At 47.2% G+C, this 24,886-nt stretch overlaps 1 protein-coding gene across 3 annotated transcripts in view; it reads right to left on the bottom strand.

Moving 5' to 3' along the window:
• The window catches only part of LOC144720930 (RING finger protein 17-like), a 153,917-nt gene that overhangs the window by 4,561 nt on the left and 124,470 nt on the right, over positions 1 to 24,886 (bottom strand). For all 3 annotated transcript variants that reach the window (XM_078598110.1, XM_078598117.1, XM_078598127.1), the window contains exons 30-40: positions 20,542 to 20,669; positions 20,207 to 20,418; positions 15,317 to 15,501; positions 14,653 to 14,772; positions 12,206 to 12,289; positions 11,647 to 11,766; positions 11,035 to 11,298; positions 5,526 to 5,630; positions 3,116 to 3,266; positions 1,204 to 1,351; positions 207 to 420 (exon numbers count right to left, since the gene is read on the bottom strand). In XM_078598110.1, coding sequence (XP_078454236.1) covers positions 207 to 420; positions 1,204 to 1,351; positions 3,116 to 3,266; positions 5,526 to 5,630; positions 11,035 to 11,298; positions 11,647 to 11,766; positions 12,206 to 12,289; positions 14,653 to 14,772; positions 15,317 to 15,501; positions 20,207 to 20,418; positions 20,542 to 20,669 — 1,731 coding nt within the window. The remainder of the gene's footprint in view (positions 1 to 206; positions 421 to 1,203; positions 1,352 to 3,115; positions 3,267 to 5,525; positions 5,631 to 11,034; positions 11,299 to 11,646; positions 11,767 to 12,205; positions 12,290 to 14,652; positions 14,773 to 15,316; positions 15,502 to 20,206; positions 20,419 to 20,541; positions 20,670 to 24,886) is intronic.

Here is a 24,886-nt window from a genome sequence, read left to right on the forward strand (position 1 = left end):
TTGCTAAGTGTTTTTTTGCTGTTGGAGAGAGTGACGTTGCCGATGCGTAATCCCAACCGAGATTTTTGCAGGTATTTTTTCCCCCCAAATTGGAATGTTTTTTTGCGCAAAGACCAGTTTCAGATAGCAGACTCTGCCAGGTATGTGTAAACCACAGTTTGGCATGCACACACACACGCAGCAGCACACGCAAACCTGGCACTCACCACTGTGCTGGCCACCAGCGGCACGCCATCCACGCAGCTGCGCACCGCTAGCAAGGTGCAGCGGGGCCACTCGCGCCCATAGGGGAGCCTCTCCCCGGCGGCAGCAGCAGCAGCGGAAGCGGGGTCCTCGGAGGGTGGTGGGCTAAGCCCCCAGAGGCGCACCTGTACTGTCTGCACCGGAAACTCTAGCAGCTCCACCGGGATGGCTCGCAATCTGAAAAGCATTTGTAATAAGGCCATCACCGCCATGAGAAACACAACACTAGTTCCTCAGTTAACAGCGATATCAGTTCAACGGTTTTTGCAGTTAACGTTTCGCCTCCCATAGGGCACCCCCCCATGGTTGACTAATGTTAAAATTGTTGACTAATGTATTAACGTTATGCATGCGGTGGCGCCAATTTGTACCTATCCGAGCGCTTGTACGTGGGGCTGAGTTATGCCCTCAGCCAATCAGTGACACCCATTTATGAGCCGTTTAGACCGACTGGCTTTGTTTACATTATACCTTCTGTTTTTGGCAGTGGAAACAGCTCTCTTGGATTCAGTTATTTCAGTTAATAGTAGTTTTGTGGAATGGATTAGAAACGTTAACTGAGGGACTACTGCACTGTGTGTGGTGGGTCCCTAATTGTGGTGCCACGGTACAAAAGTGCACCCTGCCGCCATCTTTGTTTACATTCGCTCAGCCAGTGAGAGACGACAAATGCTCCAAGCCAATCAGCAACCCGCGGGTAATAGGGGCGTGAATAAGAGGGTCAGATGCTCCACTAATTCATAAAGTTGCCACGTGAACAGAAGTGGCAATGCATTACTACAGTGTGTTGGAGAGCAATGTCCTAACATTTAACAATTATGGGTACGACTTATTCCTTTGGTTAATTGAGGAAAAGGTGACAAGCGATTAATTATGGAAACAAAACAAAGTATTGGATGCAAGTCACACCCAACAAATTTTGCGTTTTTACCAAGCAGTGAAAAACAGAGGAGCACTCACTCGCTGGGGCGATGCTCGTAGCAGCAGCCAAAGTCCACGTACTCCACCAGCAGGACACCGTCGCCACTGGCGAGCGTGCGGGGGCCGCACTTCACGCGAGCCCGGCACCAGCGGCCGTCCTTGCTGAACGGCGCCATGCAGAGCGAGCCTGCAGACACGGACACGTGGAAGTTCGGGGGGGGGGGGTCATGGACTCCCACGACAACGTTACAGAAATGTTTTGGGTCCAGGGTAGCTTATATAAATATTTTAACAATTTAGAACATATCCCCATACTGTAAACAATCAACTATTCATCTTACAATAACTAATATGCAACATTCTATGAGGATATATTTCTAAGCTATGGTCATTGGTAAACACCGCGAGGTAAGCTAAAGGCCTACATGAACACTAAATACATGGCAATGGGCCACGTGAACAAGGAGAATCGCTCGTCTTGGCAGTGCCGATAGTCAAACGGCACTCCACCACATTAATAAACGGCCCTCTCCTCCCACAGCTCATACAAAACGCAGCGTGCCCGTGTCCGGAGAACTCCCCGAGACCGCTCTCACCAGTTTCAAAGAATGAGTCGTTGCAAACCTCGCGCCGAGCAGACTACGCGAATGAGGGGTGTGTGCAGGGGAGGGGTGGGGGGTTACGCATTGGGGAGCACAGTTGGTGCATCTTGTCGTTTGGATCTTGCAGTACCCATCACGACATGTGCCAAATAATTTTTTTAATGTTTTTGCCAGATGTCCCACAGAGTAGCGAGTTGCAATAATCGAGCCCCGTTTATACTATGCTACACGCCACCGTGTTGGCTCCGTCACGACTCAATAGTGGTCAAATGTGTAGTAGAGCTTGATATGAAAATTGCTCGACCTATAATTTTGCACGTGATCTTGCCAGTCTGTTCCGTGACCTCCTCCTGCCAGTGGCAGGTCTTCGACCCTTCACGTTGGTCTCAACGTGCACAGAGCATGGCACAAGCATCGTGGTGATCTCACTGCCATTTGGGTGTTGTTTCAACATATAAAGCTGCAGGGGTGGCTGTTACCACACCACTGTTTAGCTTTCTTGGAATAAGTTTGCACGTGACAAACTTATGTACAAGAACCTTATTTGTGTTAACCTATACAGGCATGTTGTATGTATGTATAGGTGCTTGCCAACAGCACTTGCCTCAACAGTCTGTTAAGGTTCTACGGAGGATATTTGTTCGTATGGAACTTCTTTCGAACCATACGTAGTCAATCGGGCTCATCGGAGGTGTGGGGGAAGGACAACAAACTAAACACACACAAAGTGGTTTTAAAGAAAGTTTTCTAATATCAGAAGGAAGAGTGTTCCAGATGGACACAGCAGCGCATCTGAAACCGTACGATGCGGTGACCATCTTTGTTCGATGGCTAGTCAAAAGCCGCTGCGAGGATGACCAGAATTCGCATGATGGTTCACATTCCTTGACGAGATCACCAAGGTATTGTGGTTGATATGTGGCACGCACTTTGCATGTAATGAGCGTGACCTTAGTGGATTTGTTCAGAAACTGGAAGTCAATGCAGCTTGGCGAGCACCGGACGGACATGGTCAGATCTTGCAGTACCCATCACGACACGTGGCAGAGCTTGTACACACTGCAGCTTGGTAAAGTTTTTGCCAGACGTCCCGTAGAGTAGCGAGTTGCAATAATTGGGCCTTGTCGAGATGATGCTACACGCCACCGTGTTGGCTACGTCACGACTAAATAGTGGTCAAATGTGTCGTAGAGCCCTGATATGAAAATTGCTCGACATGACTATATTTTGCACGTGGTGATTAAACGACACATTCTGGTTGAGGATGGTGCTGAGGCTCTATAAAAGTAGAAAACTGTAAATTCTGAAAGCACAAAAGTTTATTGTGAGCACTGCATCGTCTTACTTACCAACATTAAAATCCTTTTTTGGAGAAAGGCGGATCGGTGATGTGTGGATTTTAATTAAAGCGGCGATCAGATTGGGGTTGAGGCCTTGCTCATCCTCTCGGCCCTCCAAGAGAGGCGTGGGCGGGGGGCTGGCAGACAGGCGGATGTACACCTACGTGGTGGGATCATTACCAAGAGACCACGACACCAAGAGATCACGAAATCAACTCACTGGCCCAAGAATAACTGTTTGTACAAAACGAGTATCTTGTCACGCTTGTATCCTTCTTTGTCGCCTTCTCGCCCTCTACGTTCTCAATCTTTGCTGTCTCTCTGTTTCTCCTTTTCCTTGCGCTCAATGCACGCTCTCGCTCTTTTTCTCTTCTTCCTCGTCTTCACTGGAACAAACTTCCCCCTCCACATTAAGCAGTGACCTAGTTTCCACTCCTCACTAAAAACTCACACTTATTGTTCCTTAGTTCAGTTCACCCCACGACCCCCCCTTTAATCTCCCCCTCATAACCGCCACTGTTACTTTTCCCTCTTCATATTCTCATATTGCTTTCACTCATTCTCCATTCATTCAATCCATGCATATCATTGACCGTCATCAATTTTCTTTTCTCCGAATTCCCGCATCACCATTTTTCTCCCATTGCTTCCTCTCCACTATTTTATTCACCTTATCTCCACCATTACATTCATACATTGTTGCATCGTTGTTAATTATTTGTAAAGTGCCTTAGTTAAGGCCTTAGTTAAGGCGCTTCATAAATTCCTTTAAGATAATACACATTTAGGATAGCAATTTATTCAGCTTAATGCAGCTCATTTTTGATGTTAGGTGTGAGGGCTGTTTAATAATCCTGGGCAATGGCAAATACCTTTGTAGTCAAACACAATGACAACACTTCTTCCCTTCTACCAGATCCCAAAGCTTTTACAGGAATCGGCAGCCGACCTTGAAGGTCTCTGCTCTCTCATAGTCACCAACTGGTGGCTTTGGTTCTTTCCCTTCAGTCGCCAGCCTCTGGATGCCACTCCCGTGGCCGTTCTGCGACCTGCACCCTCCTCCATCATGCAAAAGTAACCCCCCCACCCCCATCACAACCTACGCTTGCCTGTTAGATCTTAACGCTGCCTCAATGTGTTCTAAAATACAAATACATTGCTCTTCAGATTATTGCAACTCAGTATGATGCAGCACAACTCAACGTACAGTAGAATCTCAATTATCCACGCTAATGACGGGGATGGCCGCGGATAATTCAAAATCGCAGATTATCCAAAAATATCCTTCGTCTGCAGATATCTATGCCAAAAACCACTAATAATCAGAGGTGGGACAAAGTCATTGTTATGCAAGTCCAAGTCGAGTCGCAAGTCATCAAATTCATGACTCGAGTCTGACTCGAGTCCAAGTCACATGACTCGAGTCCACATCTCATAGGTGGGACAAAGTCATTGTTATGCAAGTCCAAGTCGAGTCGCAAGTCATCAAATTCATGACTCGAGTCTGACTCGAGTCGAAGTCACATGACTCGAGTCCACACCTCTGCTAATAATAATAATAGTTCAATTTGTAACGCGCGCAAATTTGCAGACGTAGTGGCCGCAACTCAGAGGCGCGGAGCCAAGCTCAGAGTCGCTCAAAAGCATGATTGTAGAGGTGAGTTTTTAAGTCTCTCTTGAAGGAGGCGATTGAGGTGATGCTGCGAATGTGCAGAGGGATATCGTTCCAGAATGTTGGGGCTGCCACCGAGAAGCGGCGCATAGACATGACCATCCTGGATCTTGGTATCAAGAGGAGGTCGTGAGTCGCGCTGCGCAGGCATCTGCCGTGTGCTGAGCTTGCAAGTTGTCAATAATGAACATAAATATATATTAAAACTCACAAAATAAATGATCGGATAAATAAATCAAATGAAGCAGAACTGATTTCAATTGTTACTCTTTCGATTTAGAACAAATCCTAACGATCAATTGATCGTTAGGTTTCGATGCCCTTGCTCAGTGATAACACTTTCCAGCTCCCGTGCAGAATACTCGGCCCACTAAGTAGACAGCAGCAGAGCCACGCCAATCAACCTCAATCAAACTCCACCCCGCTGCTGTAAATATTTGCAACTACTGTACTGTAGGGGTGATCACGTGGATGTAGGATCAACCGGAGCAACATATTTGTTCAGTTTAAGCATGTGACTTGTAATAAACATTTCCAAGAATAACAACGTAGAACTATTTTTAGATTAATTTGGGCTTAAAGGAAAATCCATGAGTTATTAATTTGTCAAAATCTCAGGTGCGAGGCTAATGAGAAAATCAGATAAACTGCATGCAGATAATCGAGAGTCTACTGTATTTGGATTCCTGATGATGCCACCGCCACTCTCGACACGGACAGTGTCGACTTGTTAACCATCGCTGTTACCTGATTGGGAAGTTCCAAATGGGTGACCGAGACTGGGTAATAGTCTCCTGGGGGTGGCAGCGTCATAAAACTAAAACTGGATGGCTTTTGCTGCAGCGTGAATACCTGCACCACACCGCACACACCACATCAAGAATACACATGGAGAAAACACCACAATATTTTCTTAGCCCAAAGTAGTAAACACAGGTTGAATTAAAAGTGATTACTCATGTGTCTTCCGGAATAATTTCAGGCTGCAAAATCCTCGCTAATATTGCCTTCAGCCTTCCACTGTACATGTACCAGACGAAAGTTCTTCAACTTCACAGTCAAAACATGTTAAGTGTCGGAGCAAGAGGACATTCCTGTTCCACACAAAGCTACAATTAGTTATAAACACTGTGTGTGATAACACGTAGGCTTTCGCAACCAATATTATTCATAATAAAGGATTTTGGGTTAGATCGCGTTATTTATAAATGTGTCATAACCCTCCACCACCCAACACGGCCAAACAGTAAAAATATGTGTCATGTTTACAAAGGACAAATAGTTCACTACTTTAGCCCACCGGTGTGTTGAGTGAATCAACATCATTTAAAATTTGAGTACGACGTTTCGCTGGTAATTACATCCAGCATCGGGCAATTTTGCCAGAATGGTGAGGCCCTCCCCACTTGCTCCTGGTCTTAAATAGAGCAGCATGGTGATGTCATCTTTCAACCCAACCTGGTGTAGTGATTTGAGGCGGAGGGTATTGGAATTATATAACAGATTGGCAATCATTGGTATGTGTTTCCCCTATAAGGAATTGTAATTGTAATATACAGTGGTACCTCGGTATACGTCGTTAATTCGTTCCAGAAGGTGGGACTTCCGGGACTATCAAAAATGACATATACCAAACAAAATTTTCCCATAAGAAATAAAGGGAAAGGAAATAATCTGTTCCAGAGTATAAGAAATGATATTTTATGTGGCATATTATACATTAATGGGGTTGTATAAAATAATTTAGACACTACTTATTACTAAAATGCATACATAAATTCAAATAAATGCATAAATAAATAAAAATAAATTGAAATAAAAATAAAATTTTACATCACTTCACCTTGCTGAAAATTCACGTTAAAGTTACAAAAAACACGTGAAAATTCACGGTTATAGCAAGGGTTGTGCACTGAACGAGATCTATGGGCAGACTGAGGAGCGGCGCTTTGTTTCAGTCGTGAACGGGGTCTACGCGGGTACGCGGTGACTCATCCCGACCCATATAAGTTCTAGCAAGCGCGTCATATCCCAACACATGTTTTTCTCGTCAAAACACGACGTATACCAAATTCGACGTATTCCAAAGTGGTCGTATACCGAGGTATGACTGTATATTTTATTTAATAATATGCTTCCAGGCCGCACTAAGCCTGTAGCTGTCAGAGCGATTAAAGTTATTTGCATTTCACTCAATTTCAATGGATTCTCTAAATAGTCTTGGCCAGTAATAATTAGTTTTACACAACACTTCAACGTTATCGAAATAAATTGAGTGTCGACAGGCATGCTCTGCCACTGCTGACAGTTGTGTTTGAGTCTCTGCGCGCGCTTGCGGGAGATTTGGCTCTCGGACGGTGGGTTTTAAGACCGAAATAATTTGCCAGCCGGCACACCCTAAGCCCCGTGGTGGGAATAGGCTATTCCGTTTTCACGTCCGTAAATTTTAAAGTCGTTTAATTAACGAATTAGTGGCATTCTTATTTTGATTATTTACTTATTGCTCGACATCGATCGTACCAACTCACGACAATTGCCTGGGGGGTGTGGACCCTGCCAAGTGATGCGCGTTCCCTCCGGCTCACGGGGGACATTTTATTTTACGCGTTTAACATGGAATAAATATACACATCACGCTGCCGATTTCTCTTCACAGTGTGATGTCCTCTTCCCCCCCACCCCAATGCGTGCAGTTACTGCTATAAAGTCCTTAGATATTAATTTAATATTATTAAAGCGCTTACATAGTAGTATTCTGCCTCGGGCGGGGGGATGGTGGGGGGGGGTAGCGGCCTGGCACGCAGCCTGGCAAATTCTCACCTCCTCCTACTTGCCAATCTAGGCGAGGCCACGGGCTCTGCACGGGGCGAGGCGTCACCACGCCAATGTAAAGTACAATTTTATTGCATATTTCGCCAAGAACTGAGGTTTATTCTTTACTATTATTAAACAAATACGTTTACAAATATTACAATGATAATGTTTGTGTGCACATAACAACTCTGCTTCATTGTTTACTATTATGAAACTAATAAGTTGCCTAATATTACAATTATAATGTTCGTGTGCAGAAACTACATGTGTGTCCCTAAAGTCGATGTCTGTGTATGCGAGTCCATATGTGTTTGTGTGCGTGTAAGTCGATGGGTTTCTATGTGTGTGGGTCCATGTCTGTGTGTAAGTCCATGTGTGTGTCTGTCTTTTTCAAACGGACAACGCCCCATGTGTGTGTGTGTACGTACAAGTGTTTGTGTGTGTCAGTCCATTTGTGTGCGTATCAGTCGCTGTGTGTGTTAGTCCATGTGTGTGTTTCACTCGATGTGCGTGTGTCTAAGTGAATGAGTGTGTGTGAGTCGATGTGTGTGCATGGCTCCATTTGAGTGTGTAAGTCAATGTGCATTTGTGTGTCCATGTGTGTCAGTCGCTGTGTGTGTTAATTTATGTGTGTGTATCTAAAGTAGATGTCTGTTTGTCACAGTCCATATGTCTATGTGTGTGTAGGGCAGGGGTGTCCAAACCTTTTGCAAAGAGGGCCACATTTGATAAAGTGAAGATGCCCAGGGGCCAATAGTTCCTTTTGACATTTTTTTTAACCACAAACGTTACGTGAATATACACACCGTTATAAAACAATTTTCATTGTCACAATTAGCTTGATTTTTCAAATGACAATGTAAGCAAATATAAGCCACTCAGGCAGACGTGAACAACTCTAAAAACACAATTCTGCCTTTCATTCAGTCAGATAACATTGAACAAACTGTATAGAATACCTTAAATTTCCATGAGTTAAATATATTTGCCTCATGAACATTTTAAACAGGAGTTATAAGTAATGCAAAGTGGTCTGTTATCATTAAACTTTAAATCAAGTGAATTTTTCCCCTGGCTTTTACAAGATCTTTCAGAAAGCAATAGTTTGTGTCACATCTACAGGTACATAACATCAACAGTTATAACCAAACCTTATTCAAGAGTTTAATTAAACAAGTGCCATAAGTCCAAGTGCATTAGTGTGCTTTAGGCTTTTCACTGTTAATAGTGACAGATGTTACCGTTCAAAACACTCAATTTGAGATTGATCAAGGAACAGATAACTTGCTGACACTAATGAGAAGTGTGATACTGAGATCTAGATTTCAGTAAAGAGACCAGGTCTGGCTTGAGGGCAGTGGTTGAGATGCGTAAAATGCCACGCAAGTGGGAGTCACTCATCCTTGACCTCAATCGGTTCTTGTTTAAGTTCATGACTGAGAATGTTTGCTCACAAATATGTGGAGCCGAATAAGCTCAGCATTTTCTTAGCGAATGACCGCATTTCTTTTTTGCAGTCGCCATGGCAGAAATGACTTGAGAAGGGTTTGCGGCACGGATGCAGAGCCAGATAGAATTAGAATGGTGCTGTCACCCTGTGGTAAAAGGAGGAATTACATCTTTAAAGTTTTATGATTTATAATAAGACCGAAGCTGCGGGCCGTATGGAATCTGACCGCGGGCTGTGATTGGCCCGCGGGCCGGGCTTTGGACATGCCTCGTGTAGGGCAATGTGTGTGTCAGTCTATGTATGTGTGCAAGTCCATGTGTGTGTGTCTTAGTTGATATGTGTGTGTGGAAGTACATGTGTGTTTGCATCAATGTGTGTGTGAGTCCACGTATGACTGTGTGTGAGTCGATGTGTGTGTGCGAGTCGCTGTATGTGTGTACGTCGATATATGTGTGTGTAACTCCATGTTTGTGTATCTAAAGTGCATGTCTATGCGTGTGTGAGTCTGTGTGTGTGTGTGCAAGTCCATGTGTTTGTGTGTGTGAGTCGATATGTCTTTGTGTGTCAGTCCATGGGCGTCTGTGTTAGTCGCTTTGTGTGCATGGCTCCATGTCAGTCAGTGTAAGTCCATTTCTTTGCGTGTCTGTAGGTCCATGTGTGCGTGTCAGTGAATGTATGTGCTTTATTGACTTGATATGCAAATTATTTTGTCAAGGCACTCTTCTTCCACCTCCAACCCAGCTTATATATACGCTCCAAGCTTGGCAGTGTTTCATTCTTCACCTGAAGACGGATGCTTGCGTTGTAGCCGAAACGTCGTGAGAATTATTTTATTATGTTTTATTTTTATTATTTTATTACTTCCCTTCTACGTGACTTTACCGAAAGAACCAAAAAGATGAATCCCTGCAGTCACGAAAGCTTTAAATCGAAAAATGATCAGCTAGTTTCGGGATATCTTTTGGTAAATCTGTATTCTTTACTAGTGTATCAAGTAATGTAAGCGACTCATTCACTGGAACCTTTATGAATAGAGAGATCACATCAAAACTCACAAGCATATCATTAGGGTTACTCAAATTTTAAATGATGTTGATTCACTCTTCAACACACCGGTGGGCTAAATTGAACTATTTGTCCTTTGTAAACGTGACACATTTTTTACAGTTTGGCCATGTCGGGTGGTGGAGGGTTACGACACATTTATAAATAACGCAATCTAACCCAAAAATGTTTATTATGGACTGTGTGATGTCAGATGCATTTTCACTATTATCAGCCCAGCACCTGGCCTGACTTGGTCACGAGCCAGATTCAGATGGCTTAGCATTGTTTGGTTCCGGCTCGGCTCAGTACTTAACCAGTGGATAAACCAAGCATACCGTAATGCCCACGTGCGGACTAGCTTGGATTTTCCAATGAAAAAGGGTAAAAGTGGTGCAAAGCTGCATTCTGACAATCTATCCTCCAGCTTGATCGCATGAAGGTTATCAGACACGTTTCCCCAGCCCCTTGTGTTATAAAGATACACACACTATTTGGCGATACTGCATCTGCATAGCCAGTGATCCATTACCACAAACATAACAATACGCCATGTGCTATGAAGATGAGCTACTGCCTGAAACATCACCAATTAGATATATATATTTTTTTAGTTTAAGGCCACAGTGTTATTGACAAATGTGTTGAGTTTTCTTGCTGTAAATTTGTGCTCAGTTGCCAATGAGCCAGTACATGTACGTGAAGTAAAAACCCACACACAAAAAGTGAGGGTGCATATAGGACAAATAAGTAGTCAAAATTACTGGGCCATACCCTTGAGCGGATGAATAATTGACCCATGAAAAAACAATTTGCATAATGAAGGGAAAATATTTTAACTCCCTTAAAACCAACAACATTTTTTTATGAGAATATATTCTTCAAATAGCATGTGACCTTAACAAAAATAACCAACAGAAGTTGTTTTAATAATTTGTAAGAACATACCAGGGGCTCATCCCACATGACATCTTCCTCCTGCTCATCTTGGTCACCGCTCCCCCCCGTCCTCTCCGTAGCCGCCACATCTTCTTCCTCCTCCTCCTCCCCCCATTCGCCAAGAGCGCCCAGACCTGCACCCTTCTCCTCTCCTGAGTCCTCCACTTGAAGAGCATGAACCGCCACGCTCTCTAAGAAGTGTGGCGGTTCTCTCACTTGGATCCGGCCTTCGGTGCTCGTTGGCTTTCTCTCGCCTTCCATGGGCCCCTGCCCCTGAGAATGTCAAGTGACACGGTGTTTAAGATCTCGTTATTACTTTACGATTTCATACCCCAACTCTTCAAAAGATATTTGATGGACCCTAACCAAAAGCATTAAACAAAGTTCTGGAACGAATATGAAGAAATCAACCCACATGGAGTTGAGTTGCATTTCACATGGTTATAACGCACTTTTTTTTGGCTACGGAGACATTTAAACCACTAAAGTGATGCCACCAAAGGCGGTACCAACAAGTGAAAAATATCCGGTCTGGGCTCACGGACTATGTAAAGCAGTAAACTATTGTGGTCCCAAGCCCTGACAGAGAGTTGTTGTTGTTGTTCGTGCTGCGGTGTAGACCTGTGGGCTGCACTGTTCCCCATCGAGAGGCTCAGCCAACGCCAAAAGAGCCTCCAGGGAGCCCTGCTGCTCTGTGTAGACATCCACTTGGAGGGGCAGTGACGCTTCACTGCAGGGCACCTGCAAGCACACGGCGACCAGAGTTTGATTCCCGCTTACGACCAACACCAGTGATGATTATCTGAACCAGTACTCAAATGAGTACCTGGTATGGTGTGTTAAACATCACCGAGAGGGAGACAAAGGCGGCCGGGTGTGGTGCTGGCCACCCACCCCCTTTTGAGCCGTGCCAGCCTTCATAGATGGTCGTTAACAGTACTTGCCCCAACAGTGTGTTAAGCCTACATGGGGGATCTTTGTCTTGTGCACTTGCGTCCATGTTTACCGGAATCTTTGCCGATTGTAAACAAAGTCAACGCTGCAACCTGGGCAATGCAGTTGGCTGCACAGAGGCCACGTCCATCGTGACGAATGGTGTTGTGGACAATTCTCCCGATCTGTTTGCGTGTACAGGCACGTGGATTCCACCGTGAAGGCCGCTAATTTTCCTTCAAAGTACCTTCAGTGTCATGCGCACAGTTTGTCCACACAGCATTCTGGAGAGGTATTCAACTATCTCGGCCTTCTGTGCGTCACCTTCATCCTGGAAGCATATTGTCAGAACACCAGCCTGCAGTAACCAACATATCTTAGCAGTATCTTCACGAAAAATACGGGGGCTCTGAATGTGGCCGATGTGGGCTTTTAGTTAATATTTTACTTTCATATTGCTGTCCTTAAAAAACATACTATGGTGAAAGTATTAACTTGTTGCTTGTACACATTATAAATACAGCATTCTAAGCTGATACACTGCACTGTAAAGGCTACCAAAATGAAATATATCAAGACAGTACATATCACATGTACCTCATATATACCCAATGGTCACCGGAACATGTGCGATAAGGGAAATGGACATTGTACTCGAATGCAAACGACTTGAGTAGACGGCTAATAATCCATTTTCACTCACAAAGGCTGCATCTGCACAGCTAGAGATAGCTTCCACCTACCGCCACCTTCCGTATATACCAATTGAATATACCAAGTCTAAATTTAAGCGTTGGCAATGGGAACTACTTTTGGGCAGCAGGGTATAAACCAATAGTAACACACTTGTGTGTACTTCACAGCAAGTAGCTGGGTGGGGGGTTCCATTCCCAACGTGGGCACCTCTCCGTGTGTGGAGTTTGTATATTGTCTCTCTCTACCCCCCTCCTGTATGGGTTTCCTTCCGGTTTATCCCCATAAGCCAAAGCGCACAGTGTAACTGGTACAGTAATTCCTCGGTTAATGGTGACATCAGTTAACGTGTTTTGCGGTTAACATTACGCCTCCAATAGGACTCATATGTCCTTTGGGTTTTTCGGTCAAGTCACGGTGATAGGTTGAAAGAAAATAACAAAAAACTACGACGTTTGGATCATTTTTTTTCCATCCTGATGACGATCGCTTGTGTGATCGAAACATCGTAGTTTTTGGTTATTTTTTTCCAACAATCTACATGACTTTAACCGAAAGAACCAAAGAATATGAATTCCTGCAGTCACGAAAGCTCTAAGTCAGGACTCATATGGTTTCAACTAACGTTAACATAGTTGACTAATGGTAACATGTTTATGTTATGTACGCAGGCGCCAATTTCAGCCAATCCGAGTGCTCGTAAGTGGTGCTAAGCCATGCCCTCAGCCAATCAGCGATGGCAATGTGTCCAGATCTTTCAAGGATGTGAGCTCCTCACACAATCCAGTCTAGTTAAGTCTAGGATGGATAGTACGCATGCCAGCCTAAATATTTCTAATCGGTGCAGCGACAGACCAGGGTAGCTTCCACACAGCGTAACGCAGCCGATGAAAAGATAATGGCGCTCGACTGATTTGGAGTGAGACCTCTGCTGTTAAACCGGAGCCGGTCATGAGCACACTGGCAAGGTATGGGAAACTCTCCACTCTCTCCACAACTGCCGCATCACCAATTGTGAGTTGTGGGGGTGGATTGTTCGATGGCATAAAATGCCCAGGCAGGTGCTAAGTTTTGGTGGAGCTGATTGTAAGACCCCACCTCTAAGTGGTACACTCCAGGTTCAGCAGCAGTGCCTCCAACTCCTCCTCTGAGTGAGCAGCAATCACCAGATCATCAGCATATACAACATGGTTGACCAATAGGGAGTCATCCCTCGACCGCACCTGGGTATCGATCAGCCTTCAGTTGTATCTGTACCCGATGGAGATTCCTCCGGTACAGCCAGGGTAAGCTTCTGTAACTACTTGGTCAAAGATTATGTTAAATAATATGGTAGCCACAGAACAGCCCTGTCACACCCCAAGGTGAACAGGGAATGGCTCCGACTCCTGCCCATGTAGCCTTACCCGGGCCTGCCCACCATCATGAAGACCCTTACTCATTGTAAGCAGAGAGTCAGAGACTCTGAAAGCCCTGGCCCATTGATTGTATCATAGGCCTTGACCAGGTCAATAAAGCAGAGATGTAGGTCTTGTTGAAATTCCCTACACCTTTGCTGTAGCAAACAGACAGAAAATATGGCATCCGTGCAGGACCGCCCTGGTCTGAAACCACATTGGGGCTCCGAAAGCCTTTCCTCAACATGTCTGGCAAGGCAATGTTGAATAACCCTTGCCAGGATCGTTCCCGGCACATTAGGAAGTGAGATGCTCCTAAAGTTGTTAGATTCAGCGGCCCTGTATCTGCACCAGATGCCCTGATGATAATCATCACCTGCATCTGTACCACAGCAGCAACAACACCAATCCACCTCATTCAAAAAATTGGCAGGACCCTCCTACAAAAGTCTTGACACTTCTAAGCGAGGCTGTTTATGAATACATGCATTCAATGATAAGCATAATAATAATGTGTAAACAGAATGCATGCGAGCCTTGTGTGTGCTTCTCTGGGCATGTGGGGATTGCGTGCAGCTGCAGGTGAGTGAGAGAGAGTCCCTACCAGATGCGGGAAGCTCAGCTCGCACTCGAGGCAGAGCGGGGGCACGTGCGTGAAACGGTCGGTCACATGCACGGCGCCAGGTTCCACCTCGTCCTCACCCCCGTGATCGACGTAACGCACCTGGCACGCGCACATACCACACGCACACAGACCACACGCGCACGGACCACACGCACAGACCGCACACACACCACACGCACTCGCCTTGACCAGTCGGCGTGAACATCAACAACAAGAACGGATCATCACATCGCAGAGTTCATTCATAAGGAGAGCAACCCAGGCACTTGAGCAGTGTCAACAAATGATAGACACTGCTCAAGTGGCTTATCACGTAGAAATGTAAACGCGTGATGTGGATTCTAAATGTGGAAGGAAAAACAGGAGGACCAGGATAAAAATCCACGCGACCAGAGAGAGAGAGAGACACACAAATATAAAACATAAAACAGCCATTGTCAGAGTCGGGATCAAACCCACAACCTCCTGTATAACAGGCGAGGTAGTTAACATCTTGCCACCTCAACGCCCTCGGTTAACATCTCACCATAATATCGATTGCTTCTTTTGCCCGCTCATTTTCTACATTAAGGTTAATTCAGCTCCAGGCAAGCCACGTGCATCATTACTCAAGTGGCTTTGCCTTGGTGTGGGCAGCGCCCACCTGCACGGTGTCTGTTTGCACATTGAGAATCTGGCCCCGGTACCAGCCTCCCGACAGCTGAACGACGCACGGCTGGCCCAAGGAAAAAGGCACATCCACAAGTCCAGAAAGGCTGCTGTTGTTGTTGCTGTTGCTGCTGCCACACTCCAAATCGATGGATTCCATCAGCTTCTGCAGGACCGCATCTGGCAAAGGGTACAGTAGACTCTCGATTAATCCGTACTAATGACGAGGATGGCCACGGATAATTGAAAAATATCCATTTTCCACGGATCTCTATGCCAACATGTAACCATCAATCGATTGATGATGGCACGTGCTCATTGAAAACAACACTTCATTGCTCCTGCGCAGAAGAATTGGTCCACCAAGTGGACAGCAGCAGAGCCACGCCAATCAACATCCATCCAACTCCACCCACTGTTGTAAATATCTGCAACTACTGTACTGTAGGGGCGATCACATGAATTTCGCATTAACTCAGAGCAACATATATTTCGGTTTAAGCATGTGACTTGTAATAAACATTTCCAAGAATAACAATGTAGAACTGTTTTTAGATTATTAATTTGGGCTCAAGGGAAAATCCATGGCGTAAAACTTTCGTGACTGCAGGAATTCATATTCTATGGTTCTTTCGGTAAAGTCACGTAGATAGAAAAAATAACAACAATAAAATAAGAAAAATATATTTCTTATTTTATTGTTATTCTTTTGTTATTTTTTCGATCTACGTGACTTTACCGAAATAACTATAGAATAAGTAAATTAATGAGCTATTAATTATTGTAAAAATCTCAGATGCGCAGTTAATCCGCAAATTAGATCAACCGCACATAGATAATTGAGCACTGTATAAGCTTCGCCGCATCAGGGAATTCATTTAATTTAAAAGGACAGCCATGCGAGATACGTCATAGTACTTAGGCCCACGCGTTAGACAGGAGAGCCACCAGCACCAATCCAATCCTGCTTTTCAATCTCCACGCTCAAACTCGATACAAAACTGCACTGTTATGTGCGTCAATCTGCAAAAAAGTCTTCTGATCGATCCTTGATTTTCCTTCAAAACGCCACTTCATGTTAATTTAAGGCTTTCGTGACTGCAGGAATTGATGCTCTTTGGGTCTTTCGGTCAAGTCACGTAGATAGAAAATAATAGATCACGACGTTTCGATCGCAACACAAGCAATCGTCCTCAGGTGAGAGAGAGAGAAAACTGCTGAGATGAGGTCTTAAATAGGCCTGAGAAGGGTGCATCAAGGTATGTGGGTGGAGCTAGAGATGGCCCAACCACAGAGGCTGGGGCAGTGGACACCCAGCCTGTCAATACAAAGACATCCAACCTAGTAATGAAACTCAGAGTCCGTTAACATCGGTAGAAAGAATGGAAACATCATAGCAAGTTAAGACTTTACCTGGTTAATCACATCCTTCCAATGATTGCTCAATTTGTACCCATCTTCCCGGTTAAAGTTGTGTCCGTGTTTATATATCTGGATGGCTTCATGAACAAATCTCTGATGATAGCCAGTGGGTTTGCACAGTTCCTTCGTCTTGGAAAAATCAATTTCGTGTGAGCCCACAGCATTAAAACAATAATCAGCCACGGCCGAGGTATTGGTCCTGCCGTGTTTCCGATCTGCCTTGTGTTCACGAACACGGTCCGAGACATGTCGTTTAGTTTCCCTAATGTAACTACTGCTGCAGACACAACTTGGTTTGTAGACACCAGGGTATTGCATGTCAGGGATCACACATCCTTCACTTATGGGATCAGATCATGAATTTTATGTACTGTGTTGAATCGAACCTGGATCTTGTGTTTGTTTATGATTTTGGAAATCTTTTTGGTGACCCCTGCTATGTATGGCAAGGTGATGGTTTTGATTGGATCCTCAGATGGTTTTCACACTCACATCTGCTGCTGTCACTTCTCCTTATGCTAAACGGACCTTGTTCAGAGGCGGCTTAGCCCTGATCTCAGAGAGAATAAGATTGCTGATTTGAACTAGATAGTTTAAACAAGACTCTCTTACAATCACACTTAGCATTGACAGAAAAAATGTCTACATCTGATTGGGACCATGTAGATAACATGACAGCTTCTTCAGCCACCTTAATGTCAGCAAAATATAAAGTTAACCTGATTGCCAAATTCAGCCTCCTGTCTAAGAAGCCTGATCCACACTTTTGTTATCAATCAGAGTAACAGCCCAATTTCTGTCAGCTTAAAATCGGTACTAGCTAAAGGGTTGAATTTCGCAGTCACCCCTAAACACATCCCAGTGGATGATATCATTTTCCAGGTCGACGTAGACCTTAAGAGTTTGGGACACATTCCTGCAGATATGGCAAGATCGGAAATCGCTGCAATCCTCAAAAACGCTAAGAAACCCATTAGCAACATCGGCATGAGCTTGCTCAACTGAAAAAGAGAGATGACAGTCATCCTCTCAGCCGACAAGGGCAATGCCACTGTCATCATGGATAAAACCACATAAAATAACACAATTCAGGACCTACTCAATGATGGCAGCTATACCAAAATCAATAGAGATTCTACCAACCGCCTGGTTACGAAACGATTCGAAATCTTTAATCGAACCAACCAAGCGGCTCTCTATAAAATCCTCTGCTGCTAGACCACCCAGATTTTATGGCTTACCAAAAATCCGTAAAAAGGTACACCGCTCCATTCTATCGTCTCTACCATTGACTCACCCACCTACAAAACTGGGCCGATTTCTGTCTGAGACCTTGCTTCCATTTGTAGTATTCTTGAATGAGACAGAGACTTAGTAGAGGCCACACGCTTTTATTCCAATAACACTAGTCCTCCGGACTCACTGGGGGAACAGCCCAACCACACAACCTAGGGAGGTAGAGCCTCCGGCTCTATTCTCATTACTCTCCTTCCCTAGCCTACAGCTACTCAATTACTCTCCTTCCCTAGCCTACAGCTACTCAGCCCACTCAGTCCCAGCGGGGCGGCATCCTCGAGGCTTGGGGTCCAGGATCCTTGGCCGCATCTCCTTCAGCTTCTGGTGAGATGGACCCCCTCCGCTCTCCGGGAGCCGTCTTATATATCCCCTCTCTCTGAGGGGCGGGGGTGTCTCGGGGCCCTGGCTCTCGCCAGCCCCCTCCCCTCAGAGCGGTTCCAACCACCTCTCGTCCCTGCCGGTCCGGACCGGTCCAGACCGGTACGTACCTCTCCCCTAGCTTGTGTGACCTGTGTGACCTGTGTCAACCTTGACCACCACACATTCACACTGACAAGACCACCTCAGCTGTACTTAATTTAGCTTATTTGGTTTCTCTAATTAAAGACATCTCACTATCTCCAGGTGATTTGCTTGTTAGTTTTGATGTGGTCTCTCTTTTCAAAGTTCCTGTGCCTGACACCATAGTAATCATTGAAGATTTGGTCCAACAAGGACTGAATGCTGATGTACCAACCCTGGAGAGACACTGTCTTACCAACACTTACTTCACCTGGAATGGTACATTCTACAAACAAGATGAAGGTACCGCAATGGGTTCTCCCTTATCGCCAGTGGTAGCCAATGTTTTCATGGAAAAATTTGAGACAGATGCCGTCCAGGCATCCACCCTACGTCCTTCCTTGTGGAAGAGATACATAGATGACACGTTCGTCATCTGGCCACATGGCCTGCTAGCATTGAACCAATGCTTCAACCACAAATTCCATACACCCAGCCACCAAATTCACCATGGAAGTGGAAAAGAATGGCAAGTTACCATTCTTGGTTGTTTTAATCGAAACGAGACCAGAAGGCTCATTGGGACATTCTGTCTAAAGGAAAGTCACCCACACGGATGCCTATCTAAAACCTGACTCCCACCACCATCCAGCCCAGAAGAATTCCCTCATCAAAACCCTACACCATAGGGCCCCTTGCATCTACGACCAGCACCACCTAGCCAGTGAACTGGAGCACATACACCAAACCCTCAAGATGAATGGATATTCGGACCGCACAATCCGCAAAGCTGTCACCCCAACCGTGGGGAAAAATAACATCTGAGGAACCAATCAAAACCATCACCTTGCGCCATACATAGCAGGGGTCACCAAAAATATTTCCAAAATCATGACCAAACACAAGATCCAGGTTCGATTCAACACATTACATAAAATTTGTGATCTGATCCCATCTGTGAAGGATGGGATCCCTGACAACTTAGTTTGTCTACAAACCAAGTTGTGTCTGCGGCAGTAGTTACATTGGGGAAACTAAGCGACATGTCTCGGACCGTGTTCGTGAACACAAGGCGGATCTGAAACACGGCAGGACCAATACCTCGGCCGTGGCTGATCATTGTTTTTACGCTGTGGGCTCACACAATATTGATTTTTCCAAGACGAAGGTACTCTGCAAACTCACTGGCTATCATCAAAGATTTGTTCATGAAGCCATCCAGATATATAAACACACAACTTCAACCGAGAATATGGGTACAAATTAAGCAATCATTGGAAGGATGTGATTAACCAGGTAAAGTCTTAACTTGCTATGATGTTTCCATTATTTCTACCGATGTTAACTGACTCTGAGAGTTTCATTACTAGGTTAGATGTCTTTGTATTGACAGGCTGGGTGTCCACTGCCCCAGCCTCTGTGGTTGGACCATCTCTAGCTCCACCCACATACCTTGATGCACCTTTCTCAGGCCTATATAAGACCTCGTCTCAGCCGCTTTCTCTCTCTCTCACCTGAGGACGATTGCTTGTGTTGCGATCGTAATGTCGTGATCTATTATTTTCTATCTACGCGACTTGACCGAAAGAACCAAGAAGAAGTACGGAGCCCCTTCATGAATCCGTCGTCAACTTGCACACCGCGTGCAAAACCTCCGCGTCCTCACCATTGGAAGCCAGGTGTCCGCAGATGCGACCGCTGGCGCTCACGTGCGACACCACCAGGCTGAACGTGTCGCTGGCCGGGAGGTCGGGCGCTAGGTAGGGGACACCGGCCCACCGCTGGGGTGGAACCACCGTGCGGGACAACTCCCTGACGCACGCTGCGACGAGAACCTCGCCCATCCTGTCGTGCGCCACTCCTGGATACGCGTTGGGCCTGCACAAAAGCGGGAAAACCCACGATGGAAAGGACAACTCGCTATCCTCTTCCTCACCATCACTCAAGGGAGATTACTAAGTGGCAAATAAAGGCGGTAAAAATCCCTGCGAGTTGTACTACCTTTTAGCATGGAAGGCCAGCCCCTGAAGTACCAGCAAGTTGCCGATGTCTCGCAGGTGGTCTTCATCTCCCTCCATTCGGCAGGTGAGCTGCACAGGCAGCGGGTTGTCGTCCTTCTCCAGCTCCCCCTGCACAGCGAGCCACACCGAGCAATGACACCCGCAGTGTCACAACCAGCATGGCCAGCAATGACACCCGCAGTGTCACAACCAGCATGGCCAGCAATGACACCCGCAGTGTCACAACCAGCATGGCCAGCAATGACACCCGCAGTGTCACAACCAGCATGGCCAGCAATGACACCCGCAGTGTCACAACCAGCATGGCCAGCAATGACACCCGCAGTGTCACAACCAGCATGGCCAGCAATGACACCCGCAGTGTCACAACCAGCATGGCCAGCAATGACACCCGCAGTGTCACAACCAGCATGGCCAGCAATGACACCCGCAGTGTCACAACCAGCATGGCCAGCAATGACACCCGCAGTGTCACAACCAGCATGGCCAGCAATGACACTCGCAGTGTCACAACCAGCATGGCCAGCAATGACACCCGCAGTGTCACAACCAGCATGGCCAGCAATGACACCCGCAGTGTCACAACCAGCATGGCCAGCAATGACACCCGCAGTGTCACAACCAGCATGGCCAGCAATGACACCTGCAGTGTCACAACCAGCATGGCCAGCAATGACACCCCCCAGTGTCACAACCAGCATGGCCAGCAATGACACCCGCAGTGTCACAACCAGCATGGTCAGCAATGACACCTGCAGTGTCACAACCAGCATGGCCAGCAATGACACCCGCAGTGTCACAACCAGCATGACCAGCAATGACACCCGCAGTGTCACACTGAGCCACAACCAGCAATGACACCTGCAGTGTCACACTGAGCCACAACCAGCAATGACACCCGCAGTGTCACACTGAGCCACAACCAGCAATGACAACCGCAGTGTCACACTGAGCACAACCAGCAATGACACCCGCAGTGTCACACTAAGCACAACCAGCAATGACACCCGCAGTGTCACACTTGAGCCACAGCCAGCAATGACACCCGCAGTGTCACACTGAGCCACAGCCAGCAATGACACCCGCAGTGTCACACTGAGCACAACCAGCAATGACACCCGCAGTGTCACACTGAGCCACAGCCAGCAATGACACCCGCAGTGTCACACTGAGCCACAGCCAGCAATGACACCCGCAGTGTCACACTGAGCACAACCAGCAATGACACCCGCAGTGTCACACTGAGCATAACCAGCAATAACACCCGCAGTGTCACACTGAGCCACAGCCAGCAATGACACCCGCAGTGTCACACTGAGCCACAACCAGCAATGACACCCGCAGTGTCACACTGAGCACAGCCAGCAATGACACCCGCAGTGTCACACTGAGCCACAGCCAGCAATGACACCCGCAGTGTCACACTGAGCATAACCAGCAATGACACCCGCAGTGTCACACTGAGCCACAGCCAGCAATGACACCCGCAGTGTCACACTGAGCCACAACCAGCAATGACACCCGCAGTGTCACACTGAGCACAGCCAGCAATGACACCCGCAGTGTCACACTGAGCCACAGCCAGCAATGACACCCGCAGTGTCACACTGAGCACAACCAGCAATGACACCCGCAGTGTCACACTGAGCCACAGCCAGCAATGACACCCGCAGTGTCACACTGAGCACAACCAGCAATGACACCCGCAGTGTCACACTGAGCACAACCAGCAATGACACCCGCAGTGTCACACTGAGCACAACCAGCAATGACACCCGCAGTGTCACACTGAGCCACAACCAGCAATGACACCTGCAGTGTCACACTGAGCACAACCAGCAATGACACCCGCAGTGTCACACTGAGCCACAACCAGCAATGACACCCGCAGTGTCACACTGAGCACAACCAGCAATGACACCCGCAGTGTCACACTGAGCACAACCAGCAATGACACCCGCAGTGTCACACTGAGCACAACCAGCAATGACACCCGCAGTGTCACACTGAGCCACAGCCAGCAATGACACCCGCAGTGTCACACTGAGCACAACCAGCAATGACACCCGCAGTGTCACACTGAGCACAACCAGCAATGACACCCGCAGTGTCACACTGAGCACAACCAGCAATGACACCCGCAGTGTCACACTGAGCCACAACCAGCAATGACACCTGCAGTGTCACACTGAGCACAACCAGCAATGACACCCGCAGTGTCACACTGAGCCACAACCAGCAATGACACCCGCAGTGTCACACTGAGCACAACCAGCAATGACACCCGCAGTGTCACACTGAGCACAACCAGCAATGACACCCGCAGTGTCACACTGAGCCACAGCCAGCAATGACACCTGCAGTGTCACACTGAGCCACAGCCAGCAATGACACCTGCAGTGTCACACTGAGCCACAGCCAGCAATGATACCTGCAGTGTCACACTGAGCACAGCCAGCAATGACACCTGCAGTGTCACACTGAGCACAACCAGCAATGACACCTGCAGTGTCACACTGAGCACAACCAGCAATGACACCTGCAGTGTCACACTGAGCACAACCAGCAATGACACCTGCAGTGTCACACTGAGCACAACCAGCAATGACACCTGCAGTGTCACACTGAGCACAACCAGCAATGACACCCGCAGTGTCACACTGAGCACAGCCAGCAATGACACCCGCAGTGTCACACTGAGCACAGCCAGCAATGACACCCGCAGTGTCACACTGAGCCACAACCAGCAATGACACCCGCAGTGTCACACTGAGCCACAACCAGCAATGACACCCGCAGTGTCACACTGAGCACAACCAGCAATGACACCCGCAGTGTCACACTGAGCCACAACCAGCAATGACACCTGCAGTGTCACACTGAGCACAACCAGCAATGACACCCGCAGTGTCACACTGAGCCACAGCCAGCAATGACACCCGCAGTGTCACACTGAGCCACAACCAGCAATGACACCCGCAGTGTCACACTGAGCCACAACCAGCAATGACACCTGCAGTGTCACACTGAGCACAACCAGCAATGACACCCGCAGTGTCACACTGAGCCACAGCCAGCAATGACACCCGCAGTGTCACACTGAGCACAACCAGCAATGACACCTGCAGTGTCACACTGAGCACAACCAGCAATGACACCCGCAGTGTCACACTGAGCACAGCCAGCAATGACACCTGCAGTGTCACACTGAGCCACAACCAGCAATGATACCTGCAGTGTCACACTGAGCCACAGCCAGCAATGACACCCGCAGTGTCACACTTAGCACAACCAGCAATGACACCCGCAGTGTCACACTGAGCACAACCAGCAATGACACCCGCAGTGTCACACTGAGCACAGCCAGCAATGACACCCGCAGTGTCACACTGAGCCACAGCCAGCAATGACACCCGCAGTGTCACACTGAGCACAGCCAGCAATGACACCCGCAGTGTCACACTGAGCCACAGCCAGCAATGACACCCGCAGTGTCACACTGAGCACAGCCAGCAATGACACCTGCAGTGTCACACTGAGCACAGCCAGCAATGACACCCGCAGTGTCACACTGAGCACAGCCAGCAATGACACCTGCAGTGTCACACTGAGCACAGCCAGCAATGACACCCGCAGTGTCACACTGAGCCACAGCCAGCAATGACACCCGCAGTGTCACACTGAGCACAACCAGCAATGACACCTGCAGTGTCACACTGAGCACAGCCAGCAATGACACCTGCAGTGTCACACTGAGCCACAACCAGCAATGACACCTGCAGTGTCACACTGAGCACAGCCAGCAATGACACCCGCAGTGTCACACTGAGCCACAGCCAGCAATGACACCCGCAGTGTCACACTGAGCCACAGCCAGCAATGACACCCGCAGTGTCACACTGAGCCACAACCAGCAATGACACCCACAGTGTCACACTGAGCCACAGCCAGCAATGACACCTGCAGTGTCACACTGAGCCACAGCCAGCAATGACACCTGCAGTGTCACACTGAGCACAGCCAGCAATGACACCCGCAGTGTCACACTGAGCCACAACCAGCAATGACACCCACAGTGTCACACTGAGCCACAGCCAGCAATGACACCTGCAGTGTCACACTGAGCCACAGCCAGCAATGACACCTGCAGTGTCACACTGCGCACAGCCAGCAATGACACCTGCAGTGTCACACTGAGCCACAACCAGCAATGACACCTGCAGTGTCACACTGAGCCACAGCCAGCAATGACACCCGCAGTGTCACACTTAGCACAACCAGCAATGACACCCGCAGTGTCACACTGAGCACAACCAGCAATGACA

Source organism: Lampetra planeri, chromosome 1 (genome assembly GCF_965212315.1).
Source record: "Lampetra planeri chromosome 1, kcLamPlan1.2.h2, whole genome shotgun sequence".
Taxonomy (NCBI): domain Eukaryota; kingdom Metazoa; phylum Chordata; class Hyperoartia; order Petromyzontiformes; family Petromyzontidae; genus Lampetra; species Lampetra planeri.